The 27,099-nt window shown below is 37.7% G+C and overlaps 1 protein-coding gene across 1 annotated transcript in view; it reads right to left on the bottom strand.

The window, feature by feature from the left end:
• Nucleotides 1-14,721: 14,721 nt before the first annotated feature.
• The window catches only part of ADGRB3 (adhesion G protein-coupled receptor B3), a 461,748-nt gene continuing 449,370 nt past the window's right edge, over nt 14,722-27,099 (bottom strand). Inside the window, exons 29-31 of the mRNA XM_035543018.1 lie at nt 23,677-23,712; nt 16,809-16,913; nt 14,722-14,910 (exon numbers count right to left, since the gene is read on the bottom strand). Of these exons, the coding sequence (XP_035398911.1) occupies nt 14,722-14,910; nt 16,809-16,913; nt 23,677-23,712 (330 nt within the window). The remainder of the gene's footprint in view (nt 14,911-16,808; nt 16,914-23,676; nt 23,713-27,099) is intronic.

Here is a 27,099-nt window from a genome sequence, read left to right as displayed (position 1 = left end):
TTTCCTAATTTGCAAGCATGTATTTTTATAAGATTTTTCATGATATATATCAAAACTTTATACAGCAAAATATTTTGATATATTTTTTAAAATATTTTTATGAAATATTGTATATGAATACTTGGTTTTCATGGAGCCTCACCTTTTTTTAATAGTTTTAAGATGTCAAGAAATATGTCATGGATATTTTAGGCATAAGTTGCAAAAGCAACCAACGGAGTCAAGCATTCATTATCAGTTCTGCAGTACTGTAGTCTTTTGCAGACTGGCTGCATCTGTTCTTCACCTATCTCACCTCTTCATTACTTTTGCATCTACATTCTGCTCTGTCATATACATCACCTACTATAACTTTTATGCTTTTTTTTTTTTTTTTTTTTTTTTTTTTTCCAGAATATGTGGCCTGGGACTGTGCACGTTTTGTTTTCTGTTAAGCCTCCCTGGCAGAACCAGTCATTTATTTTCTTGTCTATATGTGCCATTCTCAGCCTACATGTTATTATATTCATCTTCACTTAGTTGCATTTTTTGTCTTTTTTTTTCTTTTTTCTTTTTTTTTAGTACCTCTGTACTTCTAATCCATAAGTCACTGCAGGAAGGACACACTGATTGAAAACCTTTCTCTTCAAGCAGAATGGTAAATTGCTTTTCATTATATGATTCAGATTTCTTTAGGTCTTCAATTTCACCTAGGTCCATTTTTATTGAAAAAGAAAAAAAAAAGAAAAAAAAATACACAAAGAAAACCTCAGCCAAAAAAGACAAAACAAAAATGTCTTTTAACGAGTAGGATAATACTGAAGATAAATATTTTAGTTTGCATATCTTTAAGTGCATTTTACTGCAGGAGTGGAAAAAAATGTTTTTAGAGGCTGAGCCTGAAGTATTTATTGCTAAAAGCACACGGGTTATTTGTTGGTTGGTCAAAAAATCCAAAAGAATTTCTGCAGCAGTATCTTGCACAGCAACAGGGAGGATTCCTGTCTAATGGGTTATTCACTGTTTGCTCACAGCACTCCATCAGTAGCTGTTTGTGGGATGCCTGATGCTTCTTTTTGTACCTTGATTGTGATGAAGAGCCCCAGTGAGTGTGTACCGGAATCTGTCTTTCTGGAGTTGCTTTTGGAACAAAATTTTTCCCTTATAAAGATGCATTTTTTCTTTTTTTTCTTTTTTTTTTTTTTTCTATTGATCATGAAATAATGAATTGCTTTCAAAAGACACTTACTTGGTGTGGATACACTTGAAGTTTGATTTTACAAAAGAAAGATATTTGTTTCTTAGTCATTGAAAACCCCACCTATATAATAAATTTTAAAAATAGTTTGCAGATGACACCAAGTTAGGTGCGTGTGTCGATCTGCTCGAGGATAGGAAGGCTCTGCAGGAGGATCTGGATAGGCTGGACCGATGGGCTGAGGTCAACTGTATGAAGTTCAACAAGGCCAAGTGCTGGGTCCTGCACCTGGGGCATAACAACCCCAAGCAGTCCTACAGGCTGGGAGATGAGTGGTTGGAAAGCTGCCTGGCAGAGAAGGACCTGGGAGTACTGGTTGATAGTCGGCTGAATATGAGCCAGCAGTGTGCTCAGGTGGCCAAGAAGGCCAACAGCATCCTGGCTTGTATAAGAAGCAGTGTGGCCAGCAGGTCTAGGGAGGTGATTGTCCCCCTGTACTCGGCTCTGGTGAGGCTGCACCTCAAGTACTGTGTTCAGTTTTGGGCCCCTCACTACAAGAAGGACATGGATTGCATAGTTTCAAGTTGGTCGGACTTGCCGTGGGGAACTAATCTGCAAAGATCGGTATGAAGGAAGAAACAAGATACTAATGAAACTTCCCCTTCCTCAGAACATCTCATATTTGCAGCGTTGGCACGCAGGAGGCATGTGGGCTAAGTTCTGTTTTGGTGTCCTTGCGTGACGCCGGAAGAACCCGTTATTTCTTCCATTCAGATTCCAGATGGTACACACACTCAAGGAGAAACTCTGATTTGGATAAGGATATCTCAAATCTGCAGAAGCTCAGGTGAAAAACTGTTTTCTCTTCTCTCTGTGCTCAAGTTCTTGAAAACAACCAGTAGAAGCCTGAGTGATTGTAATCAGGATAAAACTCTCCACATAATCTCACGCATACCCATTAGAGGTTCATGAGCTGTGAGAAGCCTAACGCTCAACACTCTGAGTAACAGCTTTGCTATGCAAGAGGTGTTATTTTTTCATCTTTTGGCTTTTGAAGGCAGACTGAATACATATAATAAAAGACTAGATGTGTACCAGTGACATAAGTTATCTAGGAAATACTGCAATTATGAAAACCTTATGACTGGTTGTTAAAAACAATCTACTCTTCTTAATAAGTGTAAGGAACTGCTAAAGCCCTAACACAAATAAGGTAACACAAATTCTTCTTTGATCATGCCTGAGAGGGGCAGCTTATAGACAAGTTCTAAACAAAACTGAAATTTCAAATGTTTTGGGAAGTTCCATATAAGAAATGATCTCATATAAAGTACTTAGGACATCAATAGTGATAAATGGAGTTCAGCTTCTGTCTGTTGACAATGACCTGTCCTTACCAGAATCTTCCTCTTCCTGTAAGAGGAAAAGAAAACAAGCACATGGATATGTTTCCCTGACTTATACAGGAGAACTGCATATATATACAGAGAAAGATAGAATAAATTTAGTCTTTTGATGTCTCCTTCATATATGTAAATCTATGTTTACTTTAGCATAGGGAAAAAAATAAACTTGTTTTTGTTTTGCTTACACTGATATGAAAGAGAAATAGTTCTGATGAGGCCCATGGATTTATTCCAGATGTATGCTAGTATAACTAAGAACATGGCCCAAGTTGCTTATCTCTTCAAGTAAGGTCATTTACTTGCTCTTAAAGTAGTTTCATTTGTAATCTTTTGTTTTTACTTGGGGGTTTATCTGTATTGTTCACATGCAAGGGAGAAGGATTTTCCAGTACCCAGGACCTGAAACTGCCGAGTTATGATTGTATCCAAGACTACTCTCCTAATGTGTGTTTCAGAGAGCAAATGTCGTATCACCTGCTGACCAGAGCAGATGCTGTTGCTCCTTGATTGAGTGGGTTCCAAATTTTGCATGCCTATACCTGCATCTTGCACGTGGGAATTAATCCTGAACCTGACTATATTAGACCCGACAGCCTTCCAGGCCCCTCCAGCTGTCACCAAAATAAATCCTCTACCAACACTTTTGCCTGTCCAGAACTCCTTAGGTGGCAGGGGATGCATTTTTCTGGTTTGCATCTATCTAATGTGACACAGATCACAACACAGCTGCAATAAATCTGGAGTTTTTGTATTCCCTGTCAAGAATAACTCACTGCATTACCTTTTTCTCATCTGGGTTAATTCAATTTTCATGAGGTCTGACTTCTGATGGTGTAGCTGGGTAGCATGAAGTCAAAATGCCTGCCATCTTCACAAATAGATGTCACAGGTTGGAGGAGGTTGACAGTCAAGGTTGGTGGCTGGTGTTTCATAAAACATTCACATCCTGGAGAGAACTGTGAACTGATTTTACTAGCCTTGAAGTAGAAGTGGCACTAACTAGCATACTGCTGCTTCTCAGCTCACAGAGAGGACAGGTAGACATCTGGGACACAAAAAAACAACTGCTGAGTTGATTCATCCCTTTGAAATAGAGGTAAAATTTACAATAGACACTGCTTGAGCTAGGAAATCAATGAACTGTAGTCATTCGGTTTCTGATCAACGTAAAATTCCTTTGGTGACTTGAATGGCGAGAGGGTTTTTGGACAGGCTCTTGAGACAAAAAGGCAATTTCAGCAGTCTTACTTAAGTCCTCCTATCTCTTTTCAATCTATTTGAGACCCCATGTTTTCTCTCACAATCCCCTCAATCTTCTCAGGACCTTTCTTCTGGCAGCAGTACAGGAAATAAGAGTCTACAACAAAGCCCTTAGTGATTTCATCATTCTTAATTCTTCAGAAAGAAGGCTGGGCTATTAAACTCTTTTTTTTTCTCTTAAATGGCTGAGACAGTTCACTTTGTTTTCTCATCATTCTTGTGGTTGGATAATCAGTACCACTGTCAAGGTCTGTCAGGAAGGTCAACGGCAGAGGTGGAACCATCAATCTACATATCACAGAGAAGCAATGGTCCCAGGCAGAGGGTAACATGCACCCTTCCTCACTCTTAGGCCTGAGAGAAGGACTGAGAAGTGAAGATTTCATTTCTGTCATGCTTTAGTAAAAGAACTGCCACTAACATGACCTACATGCTGGAGTATGTGAATGGTATTCGGTCATTTCTCTTTCAGGTTCAGAAGAAAGAGGGTGTACAATGACAGTGTGTTAGGGTTGAGTTTTTCTGTTCTCTGATCAAAGGGAATTACACATTGTAGCTGATTGCCTGACTTCTCAACAGGCCTGCAGAGGTAGAAGGAGATGACATTAGGAACGTCACTGCACTGAAGACAGGAATTTAGAGCTGGTGCTGAGAGAAGGACACACCAACAGATTCCTCCTGAACTCACCTTTGGCTTAAGCTATATTCCAGATGGAAATTGAGTATAGGATGGCAGCAGCCTACAGCTCTTCAAGAGCTGTGAGTAAGAATCAGTTTCTGGCAAAATGAACAAGGAACCTCCCAGGAACAGACAGTTATGTTATTGCTAGGCCATCCCATCTGCTTTCGTGTTGGCCTTCCTTCACCTTCTCTGGCCTGGAATCCTGCTATGAAATGAAAGAAGCACTTTTCAGTTTCTTCTGCTGTCAGACAAAGGAAAGAATGGCCAAGCAGTTGGTATGTCCGTATGCCTAAGACCTACATTTGTTTGGCATGAGTGGTGATACCATGACACACACAGAGTGTGCTGAAGCGCACTCTTGCTCTAACCCAGGGCAGGCTCTTGAAGTCTCAAGAAAAAGCTTTCTCTGCTCAGTATTCATAATTCCCACTGCAGTCCAACTGGTTCTCCTCAAATGCTGTCAGCAGGCAGTGAGTGGGTGCAGCAGGCTCAGGGTAGGAGTCTTGCTGCAAAGCCAATGACACCTCTGAGTGGGGTGAGAGTAGCAGTTGTGTTTGCCCACCCCCTTGGAAACAAAAAAATAAAAATAAAAAAATAAAATGAATGAATGAGACATTACCTCCATTTTAGGTAATCTAACTGTCAGTTATTAGAGTTAATATATTAACATAATGTTCCAAAGTGTTCATCATTTATATTTGAGAGTAAAACTACCAGTATCCTGAAATATCATTCATACAGTTTTTTACTGTTAACTTTTACTAACTGGTTAGCATTTTTAAAATGAGATATTTAGGAGTAATTCAGAATACTTTAATTATCCACTTTCACTGTAAAAGAAAGAAACCTTTTTAGTCAACAATTTAATGACTCCTAAAAACAGTAATCTAGCTACAGGTCATAAAGCTTGTGTAGAAAGGCAACCTGAAAGTTTGATAAAAGTTGTAACTGTATCAATATTTACCCTATTAAAGACTAAAATCAGTATGTAAGTCACAGCATAGGTCACAAGTGGTCAAAACACAGTCATTAAGGAAAGGTAAATATGTTCTGTTGTCTTTGGTCTGTGTGATAAAGTCAAATGTGGACACAAGTTGACAAGCATTTCCTAATACTGCAGTTGGTATGGCAACAACTGCTTAATTACCCAAAATGCATTCAGACAGGTTTCCTCAAATAATCTCTCTTTCTCAATATTTTTGCTTATTCTGTAGAAAAGGTCATCAAGCAGTTTGCGAGATGTAAACTGTTAAATTTCAAATATTAGCAAGGAGATCCATCCTTGCAGAACTGAAATGGTTTGAAGGTGTGACATCTGCAGGGCCTATGTAGTTCTTGGTTTAGTTGGAATGATTATATTAAAGTCAGGATTTGAGTGGGATGGAATGGGATGGATGGACAACCAGATGAGTAAAAAAAGTCATAAAATCACAGAATGGATTGGGTTGGAAGGGACCTTAAAGATCATCCAGTTCCAACCCCCTGCCATGGGCAGGACCATGTTGTTCAAAGCCCCGTCCAACCTGGCCTTGAACACTTCCAGGGAGGGGATGTCCACCCCAGTACTATGACTGCATACCCCGATAAAGAATATCTCTCCATCTTTATTGTAAGTCCTCTGTATGTATTGGAAGGCTGCAACAAGTTCTGCCTGGAACCTTCTCTTCTCTAGGCTAAACAACCACAATTCTCCCAGCCTCTCTTCATAGGAGAGGTGCTCCAGCGTTCTGATCATTTTTGTGACCCTTTTCTGTACCTGCTTTAATAGGTCCATGTCTCTCTTGCGATGGGGGCCCCAGAGCTGACTGGATGGTTGGTCTCAGAGGGTTGTGGTTAGTGGGTTTGGAGGCAGGTAATAAGTGCAGTACTACAGAGATGTCTCCTGAGACCTGCCCAGTTTAACATCTTTATCAAAGATGCAATCATAGAATCATAGAATCATTTAGGTTGGAAAAGACCTCTAAGATCATGACCAACCACTACCCTAGCACTACCAAGTCTACCACTAAACCATGTCCCTAAGCACCACAACTACATAACTTTTGCAGACCTCCAGGGATGGTGACTCAGTTACTTCCCTGGCCAGCCTGTTTCAATTACTCACAACCCTTTCAATGAAGAATTTTTTCCAAATATCCAACCTAAACCTTCCCTGACACAACTTGAAAGAATGCAGTGCATTCTCATCAGGTTTGCAGATGACACCAAACTGGAGCAATATGTTGATATATTCAAACAGGAACTTTAGTGTACACCCAGATCAGTGTACAACCAGATCAGGTTAGTGTACAACCAGATCAGGTTGCCCAGGGCCTCATCCAACCTGGTCTTGAACACCTCCAGGGATGGGGCATTAACAACCTCTCCAGGCAACCTGTTCCAGTGCTTCATCACCCTCTGAGTGAAGAATTTCCTCCTAACCTCTAATATAAATCTCCCCTCTTTAAGACCATTCCCCCTTGTCCTGTCATTATCTGACTGAGTAAAAAGTTTTTCTCCATCTTTTTTATAAGCCCCCTTTAAGTACTGAAAAGCTGCACTGAGGTCCCCCCAGAGCCTTCTCTTCTTTAGGCTGAACATCCCCAGCTCTGTCAGCCTTTCTTCACAGGAGATATTTACTTCATTTACATTGAAATTAGGGTTAAGCTATAAACCAGAACTCATTTCCCTCCCTTCTAATGTTAAGTTTGTTCAATTTATGGTATACCAGGTTATCTTTGCTATTTCTGTGTGATCCGCCTTAGGAGTCGATTATTTTATATTTTTTATTTGTGGTATCCCAAGCCCAGATTGATTTGTTAAGGGTACGTTTGACAGACTATTCTAAAGTTTTTGTGACAAAAATAGTATTCTTAGACTGGCCCGAGTCTACCCACAGACTACTGCTGACTTTTTCTGCTCTGAGGGTGCGAATGTCTTTCCTTCTTTGCATAATTATGTGCTGACCAGATAATTATGAGGAAACTGGAGAGCTTCCCCATCCTACTAATCTGATCAAGATTTGAACCATCACCATCTATATTTCAAGAAAAGGCTGGAAGTTAAGGGAACAGAGAGTATCACTGGCAATAATACTTATCCTCTGTTCAAGTTTGGTCTTTTTGTACTCAGAAATACAAGTGTTAAAGGGTCAGAGGGACACAAAAAAGAGATAACTTGACCATTGCCTAATAGTTAGGAGAAGCTCTTTGAATGAGAAGGTAAGACTACATGCCAGGTCAGTATGTCAAGAATATTCTACATCTACAGTTGTGGCTGAAATACTCCAGCTCTAAGCATAACAATGTAAATTTCCTGGCTCCATGTCTCCTGCTTGCCTGTCTGACTAGTATATGATCTTCCAGCATGTGCTTTTTCCAAGTTTACTCATACTTGACATCTCAGGCTGTTTGGGTCCATGGCTTCTTTACCTCTCAGGAGGATGTGAACCATAGATAATCCACTTGAAGGATGTGGAGGTCTAACCATTAAAATGATATATATAGAAATATTATATATAAGATGAGACCTGTACATGAACAGATGTAAATGTTCTGAAGAAGGGCAGTCAAAGTGGATTCTGAGTAATATGCCTATGTGTGATAGTAAGAGTACCTATGATATTCATATGAAGTTGGCAAATGTGACATAAGACCTACAACACAATGCAACTCTAGAGTGGAAGATGGAGGCTAGATCTCCTGAAGCAAGTCAGAAAATCTTTTGGAGCTGCATTCACCTGTCCTAATGTGAAAGTCTAGTACCAGGTGCAGTGTAGGGTCCTCCTTGGACCAGAAGCATGCAGGTCCCCCTTAAGTTATCTTTCATATCTGCAATTCCCATGCAAATGTTTCAAATGCCCTAGGGCATCTCAAAGTAAATGAATCCCACCTCTAGTAACAGGTAAATTGTAGTGGTCTTTACATTCCATTGACTGTATTGACCTGTTCTCCACTGATTATAATAGGAGTTTAGAAACTAGCTCATATGTTGATGACTAAATCTAGCTAAATCTAGTGCCTAATTTAGAAGAATTTCATTGGCCTCAGGAGGCTTTTAAATTCTTTGTGCAATCAGTGCAAAGATATTAGTGCTAAATGTAGAGAGCTGGATGAATCTATCTGGACTTCAGATGTTCCTCCCTTTTTCTTTACTTTATAGAAAGAACCTAGACAGCTATGATGGGCAGAATTAGATTGCCCTGCCAGAATTCATTGCTTGAAATATTGGCAGGACCATGTTTTAGTTAGACTTCTAAATTAAATAGAATGGATTCTACCCATCTGTCTTTAGAAGCCATAGCTAACTCTTGCTTGATTTAAGAACCTAATTACTAAAAACAGAGCTCTAAAAATATTTTTCCTAATACGTTATTCTTGAGAAGAGCAGGAAATAAAGTAGTTAGGTCCAAGAAGACACCAAATAAGAAATTGAACATACATAATAATCAATTCTAATTTCTTTTTTATCCTATGAGGTCTTTTAGGCATCACCTTTTGCAATTTCCTGATTCAACAGCCCAGGAACATATTGCGATAAATCATTGAATTGATGATGGGAAAAAATACTAACTTGTAGATGTTTTTAAAACTGGATCCAGAAAAACAGATTTTGGGAGGTATTGAAACTCCTAAAGGTTTGATCCACAAAGGGACACAGACTAAAAAGTGTCAGCATTACATCACATAAGAATTATGTGCCTGTTTCATAATCTTCGTATAAAATGTATGCAAAGAAGTAGGCATCGCTGAGATCCTTTTCTTAAATTCCACATCTCTTGAGGTGCAGGTGCTCAGCTCTTAGCCACAGAGATGAACAGTCATGAACAGCAGCTCCTAACCCTTTTTGTGTCTGAAGAGACCATTGTAAGTTTTGAAAAAGAGAGTCAGCAACTGAAAGGACATCACTCTTTTAACACACAGCTGGAGGAAGGGGTGATACAAAAACATTGAAAAAGCTCAGAATTCAGCACTTTCTCAGAACATGTGAAAAAAATTACAGTGCCATCTGAAAGGATTCACATAGTTCTTCTTCACTTTCTGACTGTAAAACTCAGCAAGCAGGCTGTAGGTAACTATGAGTCTTGCTGAAGCAGCACTACTTAAGAAACAAAGGTTCTACATTCACAGGACCAGAGAGAAGCAGTAGCAGAAAATAAGCTTCTAAAATCCACAGGTTAGGATGATTACTTAGGAGAAGCTGCCTGATGCCCATTTCTTGCTGAAAGAAATGGTCATGAATTTTCCATTAAATAGTAGTTAGATTAAAAAAAATGCTAAAATTCAGGTGTTTCTGGATTTATTTATTTATTTACTGTAATATTTTATTTATTATTGTGTATTTATTTATTTATCTTCCTATTGAATGAAAAGGCAACTTAGAATCTTTCTGGCTGAGTTTTTCCTTTTTCAACAGGGATCAAACAGGATACTCTAATGAATTCAGGATTTACTGAGAATTATTTAAGAACTTTAGCATACCTGGAAAAGGAGACTAAAATGACAGAAATCAGTGAGAAGCTTCCATAAGAGTACTGACTGAACTAGGGGTCATAATCCTGAAAAAGAGGTAACTTGTGGGGCCTGTAGCAGAAGTCTATATAGTAAAGAGAGGAAGTTGAATTGGTAAAAGCTATTAACTCTTCCTTATCAGAAACAATGAGATGTAAATGAGTTCAGAAAGATCAAGATAAGTACTACAGTAGCACATACGTAGTCTGAGTTTCTCTTTGCCACTGGATGATCCAATGCAGCTCATCCAAGAGACAGCTTTGTCCAAACCAGATAAATGGCTCTTTCTTTATATTGCAATTGTAATTAATGGACAGAACATTTCAGTGGGAATGCTAGGGTTAGTAGTCATGCCTGTTTTCTCAGCAGTTGATTTTTGCTGATTCTTAATGAGGCCTCTTTTCCTGGCTTGGAACAAATCCTCTTTGCACCATCTGCACTTTGACACCAGGCACAGCTCCTCAAACACATATTCAACTGGATATTGCTCTGTTTACTAACAGCACATGAGAATGTGCTTAATCACACAGGAGAGCTCTATAATGTTTTTGGAGAGACAAAGCTAACATTTGCCACTCAAACTGCTTCTTGTGTCTTACCCGGAATCAGAGAGAAAGTATAGCTTTGAGCTAGTGCCTGAAGAACTGAGAGTCTGCTATCTATACACAGTGTTTCCATCTGCTGATTGCTAACAGAGATTTCCATATACTTTTGCATAACCCAATGGAAAGCACACTGCTGATGCTGTGACAGATGGATGCCTGCTTACACGCGGGAAGTAGACCTTTTGTTAAATCTGGTTCCTAAGTACAGCATTGCTTAGCAACTATGGGAAATGGAGACAAGCCAAAACATCAGACCACATTTCACCTTCACAGCTGAGGGTTTGGGGTTTTCTGTTTGCTTGTTTGTTTTTTAAAGAAACTACCCCAGCTGAATGCAATGTCAGACATTGTAAGGAGTTTTATGGCTTATGCTCTTATAGGAGGAATGTCAGCGTCCCATTTCTCAGAGAAGTGCGCTCTTTCACTGACTATGAAGAAATTCAGACCCAGTAGTAAATGCAATGGAAAACCCCCTTGCCTGTTTGTGCCTTCTTTTTTACAGCTTTTTCCTAAATCTTCAGCATAAGGAGTTGTTAAAATCACAGCAATATTCAGCCCATAGCACTCCAAAGGTGTATGGCAGTACTGTTATTCTACCTCTCCTCCCTTGTTGCAGCACTTAGTCTCTCTTTCCTTCTTCCCTCCAAGGGGTGTTGCAGAGCATGAGCTGAAGTTCAATAATGACTAGTTTATCTCCCCAGAAAATTCTGGGTTAAATAACATCACTTTGGCAAGGATCCATGTAGCAAATAACTTTGTTAGCACTTTTATGCCAGCAACACAAAACCCCTTTACACAGCCTTGGCTCTGAAGTTGCGGATATCTTGAACTGCTATCTGATTGATCTCTTGCTGCTCAGCTAGAAATTCCTGTATGCACTGCTTTCTTGTACTAAAAACTCCAGGGAAGAAGTCCATATTTTGCTGAGCATTGACTTGCCAGAAAAATATCCTTCCCAACTTATATGTAGGAGGAGGACAGAGACAGAAGAACTACGTATGGTCTTACATGGTTACTAAAGTGTATTTAAACTGTTGAGAAAATGAGGCCTTTCTTCAAAAAAAAAGTATTTATTTTTTTCTACTTACATCTAGGGAATATGTATTTTAAATTGGACCAAGGTAAACTCTAGGCTGAGTTCAATTGCCTTGATATAGTCTTGTGCCAGTTGCAGTAACATTGGGTAGCTGAGCCTTCACACCCCTGAACCTTGCTGGAACTGTGGCTGGAGGCCAGCTGGGATAGGACTGGGCACTGTAAATGGTACCAACCCTCCCTGGCAGGAAAATGCAGGGCCCCCCATCATCTCTGCATCCACTGTAATGTAGGGAATTCTGACTCCCTGCATTTTTATGTGGATGTAGTATAATGCCAAACATCTCATCAGTGCTCTAGCAACACTTACATAGCTGGTGCATACATGTTTGTACTCTGTGCTGGGCTCAGCCTGACTTGCACCATTCCAGAGACACTGAGAAGTAAGCCAAGAGTATGTGTGGCAGCTTGCCTATGGAAGACAAACTCTGCATTGATATGAAGCAATATAATCAGTAGGTAAATACAGTGGGTTTCAGCATGTTCTTAATATTTCTAAATAAGAAATTTATAGGAAAATAAAAATCCCTGGGACTTTCTGGGCACTGCAGCTCAAGATCTGAATAAAGAGTAAATAAAGAGGCACTGAACTGCTGCTGATATGCTGAAAGCACATCTGTGATTGCTGTGTGGTGCATAAATACTCAGGCTAATGTTAAACCTGCATCAGCTAAGTTATTAATAACAGCACAATTGGGTCAGCAGAGTGTTGAGTATAGACTGATTTGTCATGTTTCCTGGGTAAGTTTGCAGCCTACCCTAAGGCTTCTGCTGCTATAACTAGACTGCTAGTGGAACAAGAGTTTGCTGGTATAAAGTTTATATAAATTATCTCAGTTATTGAAATACCAAGGTGCTTTAGATTTGCATTATATTTTGATCAAATGAGGAGGAAGCTAAGGCTTATATCTGGATCAGAAAGCCTAAACTTCCTGATTTGGTCTTGAAAAATGGAAACTTTGGAAAACCTGCTCTGCTTGAGAGATGCTTACTATATTAGATGAAATCCTTAAAAATGTGATGTTTCCATCATATATTTATCTAGAAGGGAAAATAAACCCCTTTCAGGTTAGAACTTGATATATATTAAAAAAATAGTCAAATTCGTATTTGGGACTTAAATTCTCATCTTGTGAAGAATTGAGTCTTTTGTGCAATATCAGATCTCAGCAGCATGGTGCCCATAGGCTGCATAGCCAGCTTCTGCATCAGCTTCTTGATAGACAGCCAGTTCTGATTGACTGATGTATTGCAAAATTGAGTACTAAAATGTCTAATCCATGGGCACCTGAATTGGGTAGGTAGAGGACTTGGTGCTAGGTTGGGAGCTAGTTATTTTGCATTCATGCAAAAATTTAGATGTTAAAGTCTTAGATTAAGTCTGCACTTTGCATGAGATGCTCATTTGGAACAGGCAAAGTCAGGCTTCTCATGACTTAAGGACCTTACTATGGCCTGGAGAAAATGCCTCCTTTCTTTTAGTGTTCAGTGACTGGAATGCTTTCCCGAAGGTTTCTCCTCAGCTTATTTTTTGGAAAATAAAAGGATGATCTGCTGCTTTCCTCTTAACTGATGGATGATGATCTCCATCTGTCAAAGCTCTGGGTAAAGTTCTCTCTAACAAGTCTGTATTTTAGTCTCCTTGCTAAACAGACTAGTGAGCATGCTTTCTTCCTCTCAGAAGAGCTCTCCAGCTAGTAGGCTGTGGCATATTCAATTCTGTACAGCACGAACTAAAATAGTTTTGGTAAACAAGATTTCTACAAATTTAGCACCTACAGGTTTGAGATGCCATCTCCCTCCCCCAGCTATGTTGTAGATTAGGAGAGGTTTCAAAGATTTGCTTTCAGTTCTAAGCATGGAAAAGGGGATTTAGTCTTTCTTTCTATTCCTGATTGTTTAACTTGTATTTGCAACATAAATCATGCTGTGCCCTTGATTTATAATATGAAACAGACTCCATTTGTTTTTGTCAAAAATACTTCAGTTTTTTTATCTTTAAAGTCTTGTTGTTATACAGCAACAAGAACATGCACAAAATTTAATGATTCTAAATCAACATTTTCTTGGGGTGCTGTCCTTATTTTCCATTAGTTGTCTTTCTGCAACAAGAAAAAATAGTTATAAAATAGAACAATTGTAATAGTATTCTGACAAGTCCAATTTATATGGTACATTGTCACAAAAGTTATCCTAAGAAAATGCAGAATGGCTATACAAACCTACTAATACACTTGAGAAACTCCTTGCAGGAGCTAGAACAATATACTATGAAAACTCCAAATACATATTCAGTATGTGTGTTTTTAAAGAAAACTTTATAAATATGCAAATTTAAGATCAACAAATACAGAATAAAATGCACTAAGAAACTGATATGTAGACAAAAGTTTATTTACACCATACAACATTTTAAATATTTTATACACAGCTGCAGCAGAGAAAGCTACTCTGAGCTTTCCAGAGAAAACTGCAATAATAAAGATGTGAAATATATTATTCATATAAAAGTGAGATTATTACTTTATTGCATTTAAAGCAATGAAGAATGTAGCTCAACAGACATTCATTTAATGACAAAAACTTTGCTTTTATATTATAAAGTAAAAAGTGTAGTAATGGCCAAACAGACTGTTATAAACTTTAAAAACTGCATAAATATATACATTGTGCTTCATGGTGAAGTTTTTTGAAAACTAAACCAAATGAAGCTGTTACAACATGAATCGTTGCTTGAGGTTTATCTATAAAGATTACCTTACAAATCCATTCCACGGGTACTTACAACACACGATGGTAAGAATTGTACACCTGGTTCTCCACTAGCCATACTAGTGGGAATAAACTGTATGAAAAAAAAACCACTGACATTTGGCACAGGAAGAGCCTGACATAAAGTAGTCACAATGTTCAGACAGGAGTGTCAGGATTCCCAAAGTCTCTTTATTGTCAGTGCAATGAATTATTTTTGTTTGTTTTTCTCTTGTTCAGTTTGTTTTTCTTTTTGTTAAACTTCTGTTTGAAAGTCACCTTCTTGCACATCTAAAGGCAAGTTCAGACACTTCTCCCATTCTGCTGGTCTTAGTTCTAAAGCATCTTTTGCCTCTGTGTCTAATACGTTTATTGTTGTATAGTGTTGATATTCGCCTGTGGTTTTGAAACTGTCCCATGGAGCCTTGTTCTGGGCTGAGTTCTCCTGAAAAGCAGAGAAGAAAGAGCAACTAAAAATGAGGATGAAATAAATGTGTTTTCTGTTTATAAGGCTGATCACTAATGTGCTCTCATGAGATGCAGGAGTCAGGGAGAGGAAATGGCTTTGCAGGGAGCCAGGCTGGCACGCGCTCAGCGCCGTTGTTACTGTCTTTCGCTGCGAGCAGTCAACTCTTTGGCAGGCTCCTCACCTGAGCTGCCAGCTAAGCCCTGTCTTTTGCAAGAAACAATGTAAGTGAGGAATGGCCAAATGATCCAGTAACAACAGCCAGCATTGTAGCTGTGGTTGTGTCAAAAAGTGCAAAAAGAGAAGCGAAGTTAATTGAGGAGAGCTTGCAGTCTGAAATATGGAGTGTTTTGAAACAGAGATTGCCAACTCAATGTAGAATTGGGGCAGATGCATGACAGAACAGAAGAAACCTGCTCCTCAAGAATGCGATAACCACCTTGTTTCACAGCTCAGGTGTATTAGGATTAGCAAACTGAAAGCATCTTATTTTCTACTGTCCTTGAATTCTTTTGGAATGTGAAGTTTTACAGGGTAAAAGTAATTACAGAGTGAGACCAAGTTCATTAGTGATTTCTGCTATGTTAGTTGCCTAAACATAACATTTTCACACCATTTTAGATGCCTTTGGATATCCTGTTGGATCTCCCACTATCTTTCAAGAGAGGTGTGGTTCCTATGTCATCACTGCATATACTCTGCTCTAGATTAATATACCTGAGGCTGTCTAAAATAGCCTGAGATGCTGACATGTAGGTACCTGGATCACTCTCTGACTGCATTACAGATAGACCATTCCTCTAGGCAGCTTTTATTAACAGACACTTTAAGAATTTTGCACTGACATGAGCAGTCAACACAGCTCATCCACAGAAAACCCCTTTGAGATTTTGAATGAATGCAAGCTTCACATGGACAGCAAATTTCAAATAGGGGGTGAATGCAAACTTCATGTGCCAGCAAACATCAAATGGGGGAGTGGGTGAGAATTGGGTGCAAAATAACATATATCACAGCTAAAGATTCATGAAAGAATCTGGGCCAAATTTCTGTTGGATTAGAATGATGTAAACCCATTGACCTCACATCTGCTTAATACTTCATGTCTGAGAGCAACTCTTCATAAAATGCTGTATAATAATATGATTCTAGCTCAGTTTCATTTAATATGCAATTTTCACATTATAAAGTTATATAGAAAATTATTACTAATCATAATATTATTGCTAACAAATATGTCACACTAAATTAGCTGTTTTAATTAAGCAGAATCAACTATTTCCTTGCTCTCATTATCAGATGTAGTCAGGGTGTTATGTGTGTGTATGAGTGTGTGTTTATAAATTTGAATTATGATGATAGCAGCGTCAATTCAAGATGATTTAATTTTTGCTTTTCCAATACTAAATATTTATAAGCCTATTATGGAAAAGACAGAAGATTACAGAGACCCTGTGTGCCTTCTGGACCCTCTTACGTATAGGTAAATCTAGTTGGACTTATTTGCAGTAACTAATTTAATATCTGTTTGCCTAGCTAGAGGAAAAGCCCTCTTGGCTAAATTTTATTAGTGAGCTGCTTTCTCTATATAGTCCTTTAGACTTAGTAGACACATACATATTTTAAATGTGTTCCCTATAGTTCAATTACTTGTCATCTACAATGATATCAGTTAGTTATTGTCTAGTTGTACAATCTAATGAATCCCATCATAGGTTAGATTACTGAAAATGTCTTTTGTTCTCATTTCTGAGGCTATGTAAAAGCAGCACAAAATGAGGTCTTCTCAGGAAATAACATCGAATTCAAAGAACTCCCATTTCATTGTTATTGTTAGGGATCCAGCATATTTTAAATAGCCAAGAAGGAATACTTACCATGCTGCCTGATTTTGGTACATCCCGAAATCTGTCCAGTGTCTGGAATTTCTGATTTAGCTCTTGAAACAATTCCATGTGCCTTTTTCTTGTATGCATGACCTTCTGCAAAAAAAGGAACATAATTGCTTTTATTTATAATTGAATCTGGGCTTTTTTTAAGAGAACCATTATTTCCCCCAGCATAATAAAGTAAATTGAATTTGGCAGGGCCATCTTTTCCCTATAGAGTCGATCAATGGAAGTGAATTGCACTGTCTTCTCTCTGCTCTGTTTAATGCACTTCCTGTATACAAAGGACTTTTTTAACCCCGCATTTATTGAGCTGCTGAAATCAAGGAACACACTTCTTGTGCTAGCCTGGAAGAATTTTGAAAGCAATGGCAGTTCCTCAGAAGGAACTTTATCTTTTGAACATTAGGAATATTTTCTAGAATTTCTGTTTTCAGCTTGGATACTAGCATTTTAATTTCTAGAGGAATACAACAGCAGTTTGTATCAGCACTTTTTAAGAATAATTTTTATGGGAACACCAAACTCAGGATTCCTGGACCAAAAGGAAAAAGGCCAAAGTGTTATGTCTTTTTAATGAGACATCTTGTCATTCAGATCATCACAAAATGCAGTTGAAATGGAATACATGTTAAGATAATACGCACAATTTCTCAACTTTAATGGCTTTGTTATTTTATGTACCGAGCAATTGAAAACTACCCCCCCTCTAGCCAATGCACATGGCATTCTTCCACAAAATCTAATTATATGGCACTCCTGTGCAAGAGGTGGAGACCCCAAACAGACCCCACAGTTGGAGGAGCCCTCAGGCCATGCATCTGCATTGGCAGCTGCACAAAGAGTGAAACCTATTTTCAGGCCTAGACTGTCATGCATACCATTTGTGTGGTTTCCAGATAAGTTCACTATCAGGTATGGATTCAGACCAGCCTCCAGAGCAAAGCTGAAGGCTGCTTACTGTTTGGCCAATCTTGTGGTTCAGTACTGTAGGTGGACAGGAGACAGGAAGGGCTGAGGATACTTCGCCTCGGTCCAACAGCAGATGGGCCCAGCTTGGCTTTTCTTAAGCTTCTGTAGCTGTTTGAACTTGAGTGGCAACCAGGACAGCAGCCAGTAATATTGATAGAAACGGTGCAGGTCACCAGCCTCTATGTATGTCCATTAATTGTCAAGCCTGATTTTCCCTAGCAGTGTACGTGACAAGCACCACAAACTTCTGTATGCAGTGCCTGAGTGTGACCCTCCCCAGCAAGTAACACCCACCAAGTCTGAGTTAATACCTTTAAAAATGGAGCTGCAGTAGCTGACCCTCAAATAATATTTTACCAGTTCCAATTTTCACTTGTTTATCTTTCATTTGCATTCTGTATTTATAAATTTCATGAAATGTGGCTGCTCTCTTGGCCATGCATTCCTACCGCTATGCTATAATGACCATATTAACCTTAATATAGCCACACCATAGACTGAGAACTGGTTTCACTTCTGAGAACAGGAAATTGGCAACATTATTCACAAAAGAGACATGAGATATAGCAAGCAATTAAAGACCTATTAACTTAACATGAGTTGTGGGGTGAAAAGAGAAACAATTTTGCAGGATTCCATGAGGAACCCCTTGCAAAACATAATTTAACTAGAGATAGCTGATCTAAATTTATAAAGGAAGTTTCACTTAAGTGACTTCCTAGGGATTCTTTTAAGCTGTTACTGTTATGGCAGACAGGAATATTTAACAAATTTCATATACATAGAATTTTAAAAAGAAAGGTTCTGCCTCAAAGATTAGTACTGGATGAAGTACGGAGACATGCTGCAGGGAATAAAACAGATTTGATGCATTAAAATACTGGCTCTAAAAGCAGAAAATAGCATATGACTGTGAAACAAATGTCTCCAGCTGGAAACTTTTTAATAGAAGGCTAGGAATATAGAGAATGCTACTTTCTGATAGTTTTCTGAATCGTGTACCCAAGAATTTAGTTAAATAGCACATATGAATAATGCAAATGTCTTACTCAGTTCATTACATTATTCCTGAGGAGAAGCAGGTGGGAGGAGAAATTAAACGCTTGCAGTGGGAAGTCTGCCAGAGAAAAGGCTTTAAATTTTATTCTTAATACCAGAATAACTGGTATGCACATGTACATATGGATCTTTTAGTTGCTTTGTGTTTGCCTCTCTTCCATTCCATAATTTCTACCCACTGACAACCCTATCCTCCTCACCACTTAGAAAGAACGATCTGAACTGTCAGCGAGGTACAGAAACTTAAACTTCCAATATTAGCTCTCCATTTCTAGCCTTTTAAAATTATTTTATTCCTTCTTAGAATTCATCATCTTATCTGTTCTCTAGAAAATGTGCTCTGTTGGATAACTCTCTTTTATGAGGAAATAACCCATAAAGTATTTGTGGGGGTTTAATCTGTTTTCTCTATTAAATTGCCAATGTAGAAAACACAGCTTTATCAGTCTTAGAATGCAACACAGAGCTGAAAATCTTGACCAATATATACCAGGATGATTGCAGTAGCATAAGGACCTGAACAGGATGAAAGAGGAGTCTCTGATGCTGCCTTCAGAACATACACTTCCTTTAGGCACAGTTGTGGATTTGCCCAGTCATACTGCATCCCATACCAGAAGCAACTGAGTTAGCCACCAGTCTAAAGACTCACTCATCTCAGAATTATAGAATCATTTAGTTTGGAAAAGACCTTCAAGACGATCAAGTCCAACCATCCACTTAACACTACAAGTCCACCACTAAATCACGTACATAAGCACCATGTCCACAGATCTCTGAAATACCTACAGGGAAGGAGACTCTACCACCTCTCTGGGCAGCCAGTTCCAATACCTAACCACCTTTTCTGTGAATACATTCTTCCTGATATCTAATCTAAACCTCCTGTGGCACAACTTGAAGCCATTTCTTCATGTCCTATCACTTGCCACCTGAAAAAGAGACCAACACCCTCCTCAATGCAAGCTTCCTTCAGGTAGCTGTAGACAGCAATGAGATCTCCCCTGACCCTCTTGTTCTCCAGGCCAAACAGCCTCAGTTCCCTCAGCTGCTCCTCATATGTCCCTTCTCTAGCTTCATTGTTCTTCTCTGCACACACCTGAGCAACTCAGTATTCATCTTGTGGTGAGGGGCCCAAAACTGAACACAATATTTGAGGTGTGGTCTTAGCAGTGCCAAGTACAGAAGGATCATCACTTCCCTAGTACTGCTGGCCACACAATTTCTGACACAAGCCAAGATGCCATTGGCCTTCTTGGCCACCAGGGCACATGGCTGGCTCATATTCAGCTGGCTGTCAACCAGGCGCTGTAACTCTTGTGTCCCCCTCACCCCTAAAGCAGGACAGGTTGAGCTGATACCCCTTTCACATTTCTACTACACTCACAAATAACATCAAGGTTGAATTTTGAAAAGGCCAAGCCTTACTCTCAGCACCTACTCTCAGAAGAGCACTGTGGGTGGCTATCATCAAAATGAGAAGGACCTCAGACACAATTCTATACCCAGTTCAAAATTTTTTAAAATTTATTTATGATAAGATTTCAGCTGAACTCTAGCTCAAGGACAAATATTCTGACAAAGATTCATGGCAAATCTTATGAATAATAATAATAATAATAATGTTATTCAATTTGCCTTGGAGATTTTCTACATTGTTACAGGTAAAAATGCTCAATTTTTGCATGAAATAGCTAGGTGAAAAGAACAGATGGGGAAATGCCTTCCCAGCCGTACAATGGAAGCATGCTGTGTTTTCAAGATGTTATAGGTCTGATCTGTTGCCAGACTTAGGAATGGGAAAGGATTTTTCCCTGCAGGCATGATTTTTTTTTTCCTTTGTCTTGTAGAGATGTCTTCAGATTAGTAAGAGAACGATTCTAAATTCTGGGGTGAGTTTGTAATATTGCTATAATGAATGGCTATTGTGGATAAAATTCTGAAAGAATGCAGCTCCAGCAATTAAATATCAATTCAACATTATTGCTGGTGGGATTCTGCTGCTCTGTGGAAAGAAAAGACATTCTGGTATTCATACTTTTCTGTATCCTTGGTCTCCCTAATGGAGCTCAGAAAGAGCCAGAGATGACCTGAGTCCTGGAGAGCAGGGTAATGAAGCACTTTTCTGAATTATTTGGCATAAAAGTTGTTTATTGCAAGTAGATAAAATTAATACATTGTATGAAGGGGAGAGTGAAGCGGATGGGTGGGGAAACGCAGGAGTCAGATCTTCTCATAGAATTTAAAGGTAATTGTGATCTTGTATCCTAAAGTGCATGTCAATAATAGTGTTTAACCCTTCTGAATGGTTTTGTAAGTGACAGAGCACGCCTATTATAAAGACTTCCTGGGAATTTCCACAGCATCTGTATTTCTGCTCAACATAATTAGAATGACTTTTATTTGATCTGACAGCTAAGTATTAGTGCTGTGCCTTCATGACAAAAACTACCTGTCCAGCTTTGGGGAAATTCAGAACATAATGATTGTGCTTGGAGAACACTTAGCTGGCATTACCACAGCTAGCAGCACAGCAAGGATCCAAAACTCCCGGACCAGGATTTTGGTCGTGTTTTGGATACTGAAGTATATGAAAAGGTGTCTAAACTAATCTTTGGTAACAGCAAGAAAAGAGCTGAAAAGATGTTGCATGCTCATTTTAAATTCAAAGTTCATATAGTCTGTTCTGCAAATTCTAGTATTGGACAGTATATTATTAAGCAGTAATACTCTCTGCCTATAGACTAAACTCACTGTATTACAGTCTGTCCTTCATCTACATGAAGGGATGATTTAAGGATGCAATGGAAAACTATTTATAAAGGAAAAACAAGTTACAGCTGGTCTAGTTCTTGGAAGCCTTCATTCTAACCAACAGATCTGTGATAGCGGTTGGCCAGTTTGGGTATCATCTTTCTCTCTTCCTTTCACTCCTTTGTCTGGAGACATGTTATCTATAAAACTACCCAGCACAATCATAGGACTTTTATTCTTTAATGTTTGCTATGAAGGTTCACAAAACTATACCTGTATTTATATGTACTGGAGATAACAGGGATGGAGACTATTTTATGGCATCGAATACAGACTTGGTCTGCCTGTGTTCACCCTACAAAGCAGCTGGCTTTGGGTTTCCTCTGTGACCCTCAGGAAAAAGAAGTGTTTTTCATGTTTTATTTTGGCTTGGTTTGGTTTTACTTCAAAATGTTTATATTAAGGTGAGCAGTAAGTATATATATATATTGCTATCAAACTGCAACTCTACAGCAGTAAGATGAACATGTCCAAGACTATTCAATGGCACTATCTAGCATGGAATATTCTCTTTGGATGCTACTAAATTCTCTTAGTCTCCAAAATAAGAAGTCTACAACCACATTGCCTATTGTGAATGGTACCTCGATCATTCTAGTTCCTTAAGGGTACTTCAGGAACTGTTGGAAGAGAGAAGGCTGGTCCAGACTGAATAGTGAAGATCATTCTAAAAATGTTCATAGAGTTTGCATTTAATTTTAGACTCACTTGCTCATCAGAATTTTGTTGTTGATTCACGTTCTTATTTTCTACACACTTATCCTAAAATATTTAGGATAATATTTTCATTTTATTTTCTTTAAATTTACTGTGTGAATCTTTGTCTGGTGCTATATTTGAGAGGTTACATGAGTACCTAAGATAACTACAACCTCTGGGAGAAGATGACAAAGGATATTAAGGCATGATATTAAACTATCAACAAAACACAATCAGACATGGAAGGTTAGCATTTTAGCAAGAGCAGGTCACCAAAGTAAACCTCTCATTCCAAGGCTTCTATGATCACTCTATGGCTGCATTTTGCTAGTTACGTGTCTTGCTTCTCTATGGACTAGAATTTGAAATCTGAAAGTGTATGTGTTTACAGCCCATATAATAAAGAATGCTTTTGTTTGAACATGGAAACAAGGAGGGTGAAGTGTTAAAGTTATTGTTGATATGTAAGGATCACTGGAAGCTAAAGTTTAGTCCCATGTCTGTAGGTTCCATGCAAATATTATGATTGTTCAACTTCTCTAGAGACATAGATAATGAATTATGTCAAGCTATAACATGCACAGACAGCCTATGCAAAAATAAAAATTGATAAATTATTAAAATGCTCTTGGAAAATTACTGCTATATTGCTTCTGGTAGAGAGTAGAAAAAAAAATCAAATAAACAAAACTCTAAAAGATTTTGTCATAGTGACTGAGAATACAACGTTCATTAACTAATGCAAACAAACCTACTCATTCAGTGGGTTCTAAGTCTGAAATTGTGGTCATCCAACCTAAGGAACCTTACACAAACTTGATTTTTTATACAGCATGTGATCCATAAGCTTTGACAACTGCAGCACATCATCATTCAAAATTTGACACATTTATAATCACTATTTGGATGTGAAACTCATATGCCAGTAATTAGTATTGAAGAAAAAGATAGAAAAAATGACTGAGAATTTCTCAACGCAAGCTTCTGTGACAATGTGGCCTGTGCTACAGAAGTGTCACATTTTTTAGCAGATAAATAGCCAAAAAAAAAAAAAAGGATGAAAATGAAGAGGCAGAGAATTTAAAATCTAAAACCATGATGATTAATATTACACTATGACAGTTTGATCTCAGAATATTTTACAAACAAGTTGCACCAAAGTAGTTTTCATGAATTTCTCTTGTTCTATACAGTACTGACTGAAAAATCCTATGAAATCTACTGAATCAGAAAGCTAAAATCTGCTAAAACACTTCATATTTGCTTTTAGGAAAATACTTGTAATAATCAGGAGTAATTCAGTGAAACTTACTTCAAAGTCAAGGTCCGAATAACGTGATTTTCTTCTCTATTAAGCAGTAAAAAAGAAAGAAAAAAGAGGTTGTATTAACAAGGGGACTGTTCATCAAATCACATTAATGAGTCTAAATAACATTCTTGTTTTTTTCCATCAGATATATGTTAGGCATTCTGTGAGAGGTTGTAGATTTTATTATGACAATTTAAGATTAATGAATGACTCTCTATACAGTTTATTAGACCAGTACTGTATTCCTTTCACTGAAATAAACCAGATTGCATTTCACTGGGATGTTTGATATGCATGTTATTTGTACATAAAATATATTTATTTCTATGCTTTCTGTGGTATTTGTAAATTACCATAATACTTATACTTTTTACGTAGATATCTATATGTATCCATGTTTTAGGCTTGTATAAGTATATAGAAATTGGTTCTTTCCTTCATCAGGTTTACATTGGTACAACTCCATTGATTTCAATGGGACAACTGATAGCAAAATCAAGCTCAAGCCATCTATACTTTCCATAGAAGCTTCAGCTTGTTTGTTTGCAATGAAAATCTGGATGAAGAAAGCAATGATTTTGTTCTACATTTATGATATATCTGATTCAAAGCATCTGTTAAAAAGAAAGAATTATTTACTATTGAAGTAAACAGTTGTATACAATACTACAGAATATGATTCCTTAGACATATCACAAATAATTTAGCACATAATTTTTTTACAGATTCTGAAAGAAACCAATTGTGAAGTCCAATTATATCATATAAAATAGTAATATTATAAAGAGAAGATTAAAAAAATATATTTTTTCTTCTTCCAATAAGGTTGGAAAATGAATGGCTTGCAATAGACTAAAGAGATATGGAAAACAGTGATGGGGGAGCTGAAAAAAAGCGGAAAAGCATGTAAATGGAAAGAAAAGATACATTCTCCTTCAGGAAGGAGAGTTAAAGGAAGGGAAAAATACCTCAAGAAAAGAAAGGGCTTGCAGGTACAATTTAACCCTAATTTCTTTGTAGTGGAATAGGATGGCTTTAAGTCATGGTGGTCAAACCTTTTCAAAATGCACTTAATTTCTGCAGTGAGATAGAAATCAAACCAACTGAGTAAATAATAATAATGTTACTGACTTCATTAAACTTGGCTTTTATGTTGCTTAACAAACATGCAGGGTTTAGTAAGTGTTTTTGTTCTCTTGCAATTGAAAGAAGCAATTTTACAAGTCCTAAAGCTGCAGAAAGCAGAAAATATTTGATCTCTCATAATACCACTTTGTGATATCATCTAGGATTTGTTGTAAAATTTTGACCTGCTCCAGTCTATAATATGATATCTATAATATCCTATAATATGAAAAAGACAAGTGTAGCACTCCCTACAGAGTTTAGACACGCTGATGTCTAAAGACCTGTGAGGCACAAAAAACAAAAACAAACAAACAAACAAACACTATAAAAAAGTAAAAAAAAGCAAATTTTGGAGAAGCTATTGTTAATTAGTAAGTATTGCTTTCACCTAACATAATTTAAATACAGCGTTTAAAAACAAACAATTCTGCAAACATAAATAGCATGAAAACTTGGAAACAGCAATGGTTTTGGAGGTAGGAAAAATATGAGGAGCTTATGCCCAAATTCTTGAAGGTAGCTGAGTACCTACATCTCACTCATATTAAGAGGACCAAGGTACAAGTATACCTTTGATATAAGCCTTCATCATTTCACAGTAAATCAACACCTGAAGAAATCTGTGTATCTCTAATGAGGAAGGATCTATTTTTAAGGTGTAATTAGAGTACATCTTCCACAGTAAAGGCTCAGTGATTTCAAAAGAATAAATGCATACAGAAGATGATAAGGTGAAGTTTACAGGTGCAGATTTGAATAATGTTTGAAAAAGCCATTATTTAAGCTAAAGTTCAGTGATAAACTTGGTACCATTGAACTACCTGACTGAGAATCCTAAGTGAAAACATGGAAAATTTAGAAATGAATTATGTAGTTTGCTAGATACTATGATTTAGAAAATTGACACCTTTGTATTTTGCCTTGTCTGTTTGATGACTGCAAATATTTGTGGCCAGATTATTAGGTTTTGCAGCTGGACAACTTTATCACAGTTTATATGGTAAAATAACACATCTAACAGTCTGCAACATATTTAACTATGCTATTAATTGTGATTGTATATATATATACACACATATATATATATATTTCTTAAACAAAGTTTTATTGGTTTGGCTCTTTGGCTGAGAAAAATAGGGTTTCCCAAATGTACCTAAATGCTTTTAGAAATCTAGTCAACCATCTAGCTCATTCTGCAATTTATATTAATGGAAGGTAGAACCTGAATGAAATAGAATAAGGAAAAAAAATCTCTTGGGACAAATGAGCTGCTGAACTAGTCACGCCAGTATGTTAATTTTCAAAAAACTGTTTTACCCAACTGTAAAATTGAGAAAGATTTTAACCAACATAAAAATTAGACTGGAAGTTGGTGTTTTTTATTTTTTTCAAGGATCAGTGGGAGATCCATTTGGGCATTAAAGTAAAATGAACAGAACTAACAAATGACCACAAAGGGTAATATCAGTGGTTCATCTCAGCTTTTGTATTTGACCAGGTTATGCAGTGATGCTTAAGGAATGTTATAGAAAAGTGTGTGTAAAAAGTGATGTTTCTATTGCAATACACTCCATAGTTCTTCAAATGTAAGATAGGCAGTTCCCTGGGAGGAACTCACTCTGTTGAGTGTTATAACACTCTTTTTTTTTTTTTTTTTACACTATTCCATTAGTCTAATCATGTTTTATACTCATTCATAATTTTAACATCCTAAATATGGTAAGGTAGTGAATTCCACAATTTAAATATGCATAATGTGACAAAGAAAATCATGTTGTTTATCTCTTTGCCATTTCATTTGATGCTCCTTTTTTAAATTATAGGAAATATGAATAATTGTTCCCTATTCACTACACAGTCATCTGTTTTCCAAACTGAAAAGCTTTAATGCTGGAGAACTGCAAAGGGTAACTAATAAAAGGACTGCCTAAAAAGCTGAAGCTACATACAATTATTCAGCAGCAGGGAATTATGTGGGATAATTCTGAAAAAGCTGAGAGGTATGGGTAAGAAGTGAACTGGATATCCATGCACAGTTCCAAATGCTACAAAAAAAACAGTCCAGTCTCCATTTAAGCAGGTTGGGATGTATACAGCCCTTCCTGAACAACTCCAATGAGATATCTGCACTAATGCTCTGAATTGTCGGAAGCAAAATCATCACAGAATCACGGAATGGTTAAGGTTGGCAGGGACTTCTGAAGGTCATCTGGTCCAATCTCCCTGCTCAAGAAGGAACACCCGGAGCCCAGAACCATGTTCAAGAAGCTTTTGAAGATCTCTAAGGAGGGAGATTCC

This window comes from Cygnus atratus, chromosome 3 (assembly GCF_013377495.2).
Source record: "Cygnus atratus isolate AKBS03 ecotype Queensland, Australia chromosome 3, CAtr_DNAZoo_HiC_assembly, whole genome shotgun sequence".
NCBI lineage: Eukaryota > Metazoa > Chordata > Aves > Anseriformes > Anatidae > Cygnus > Cygnus atratus.
Note: the sequence above shows the minus strand (reverse complement) of the source record. Positions and strands in the feature narration are given on the sequence as shown.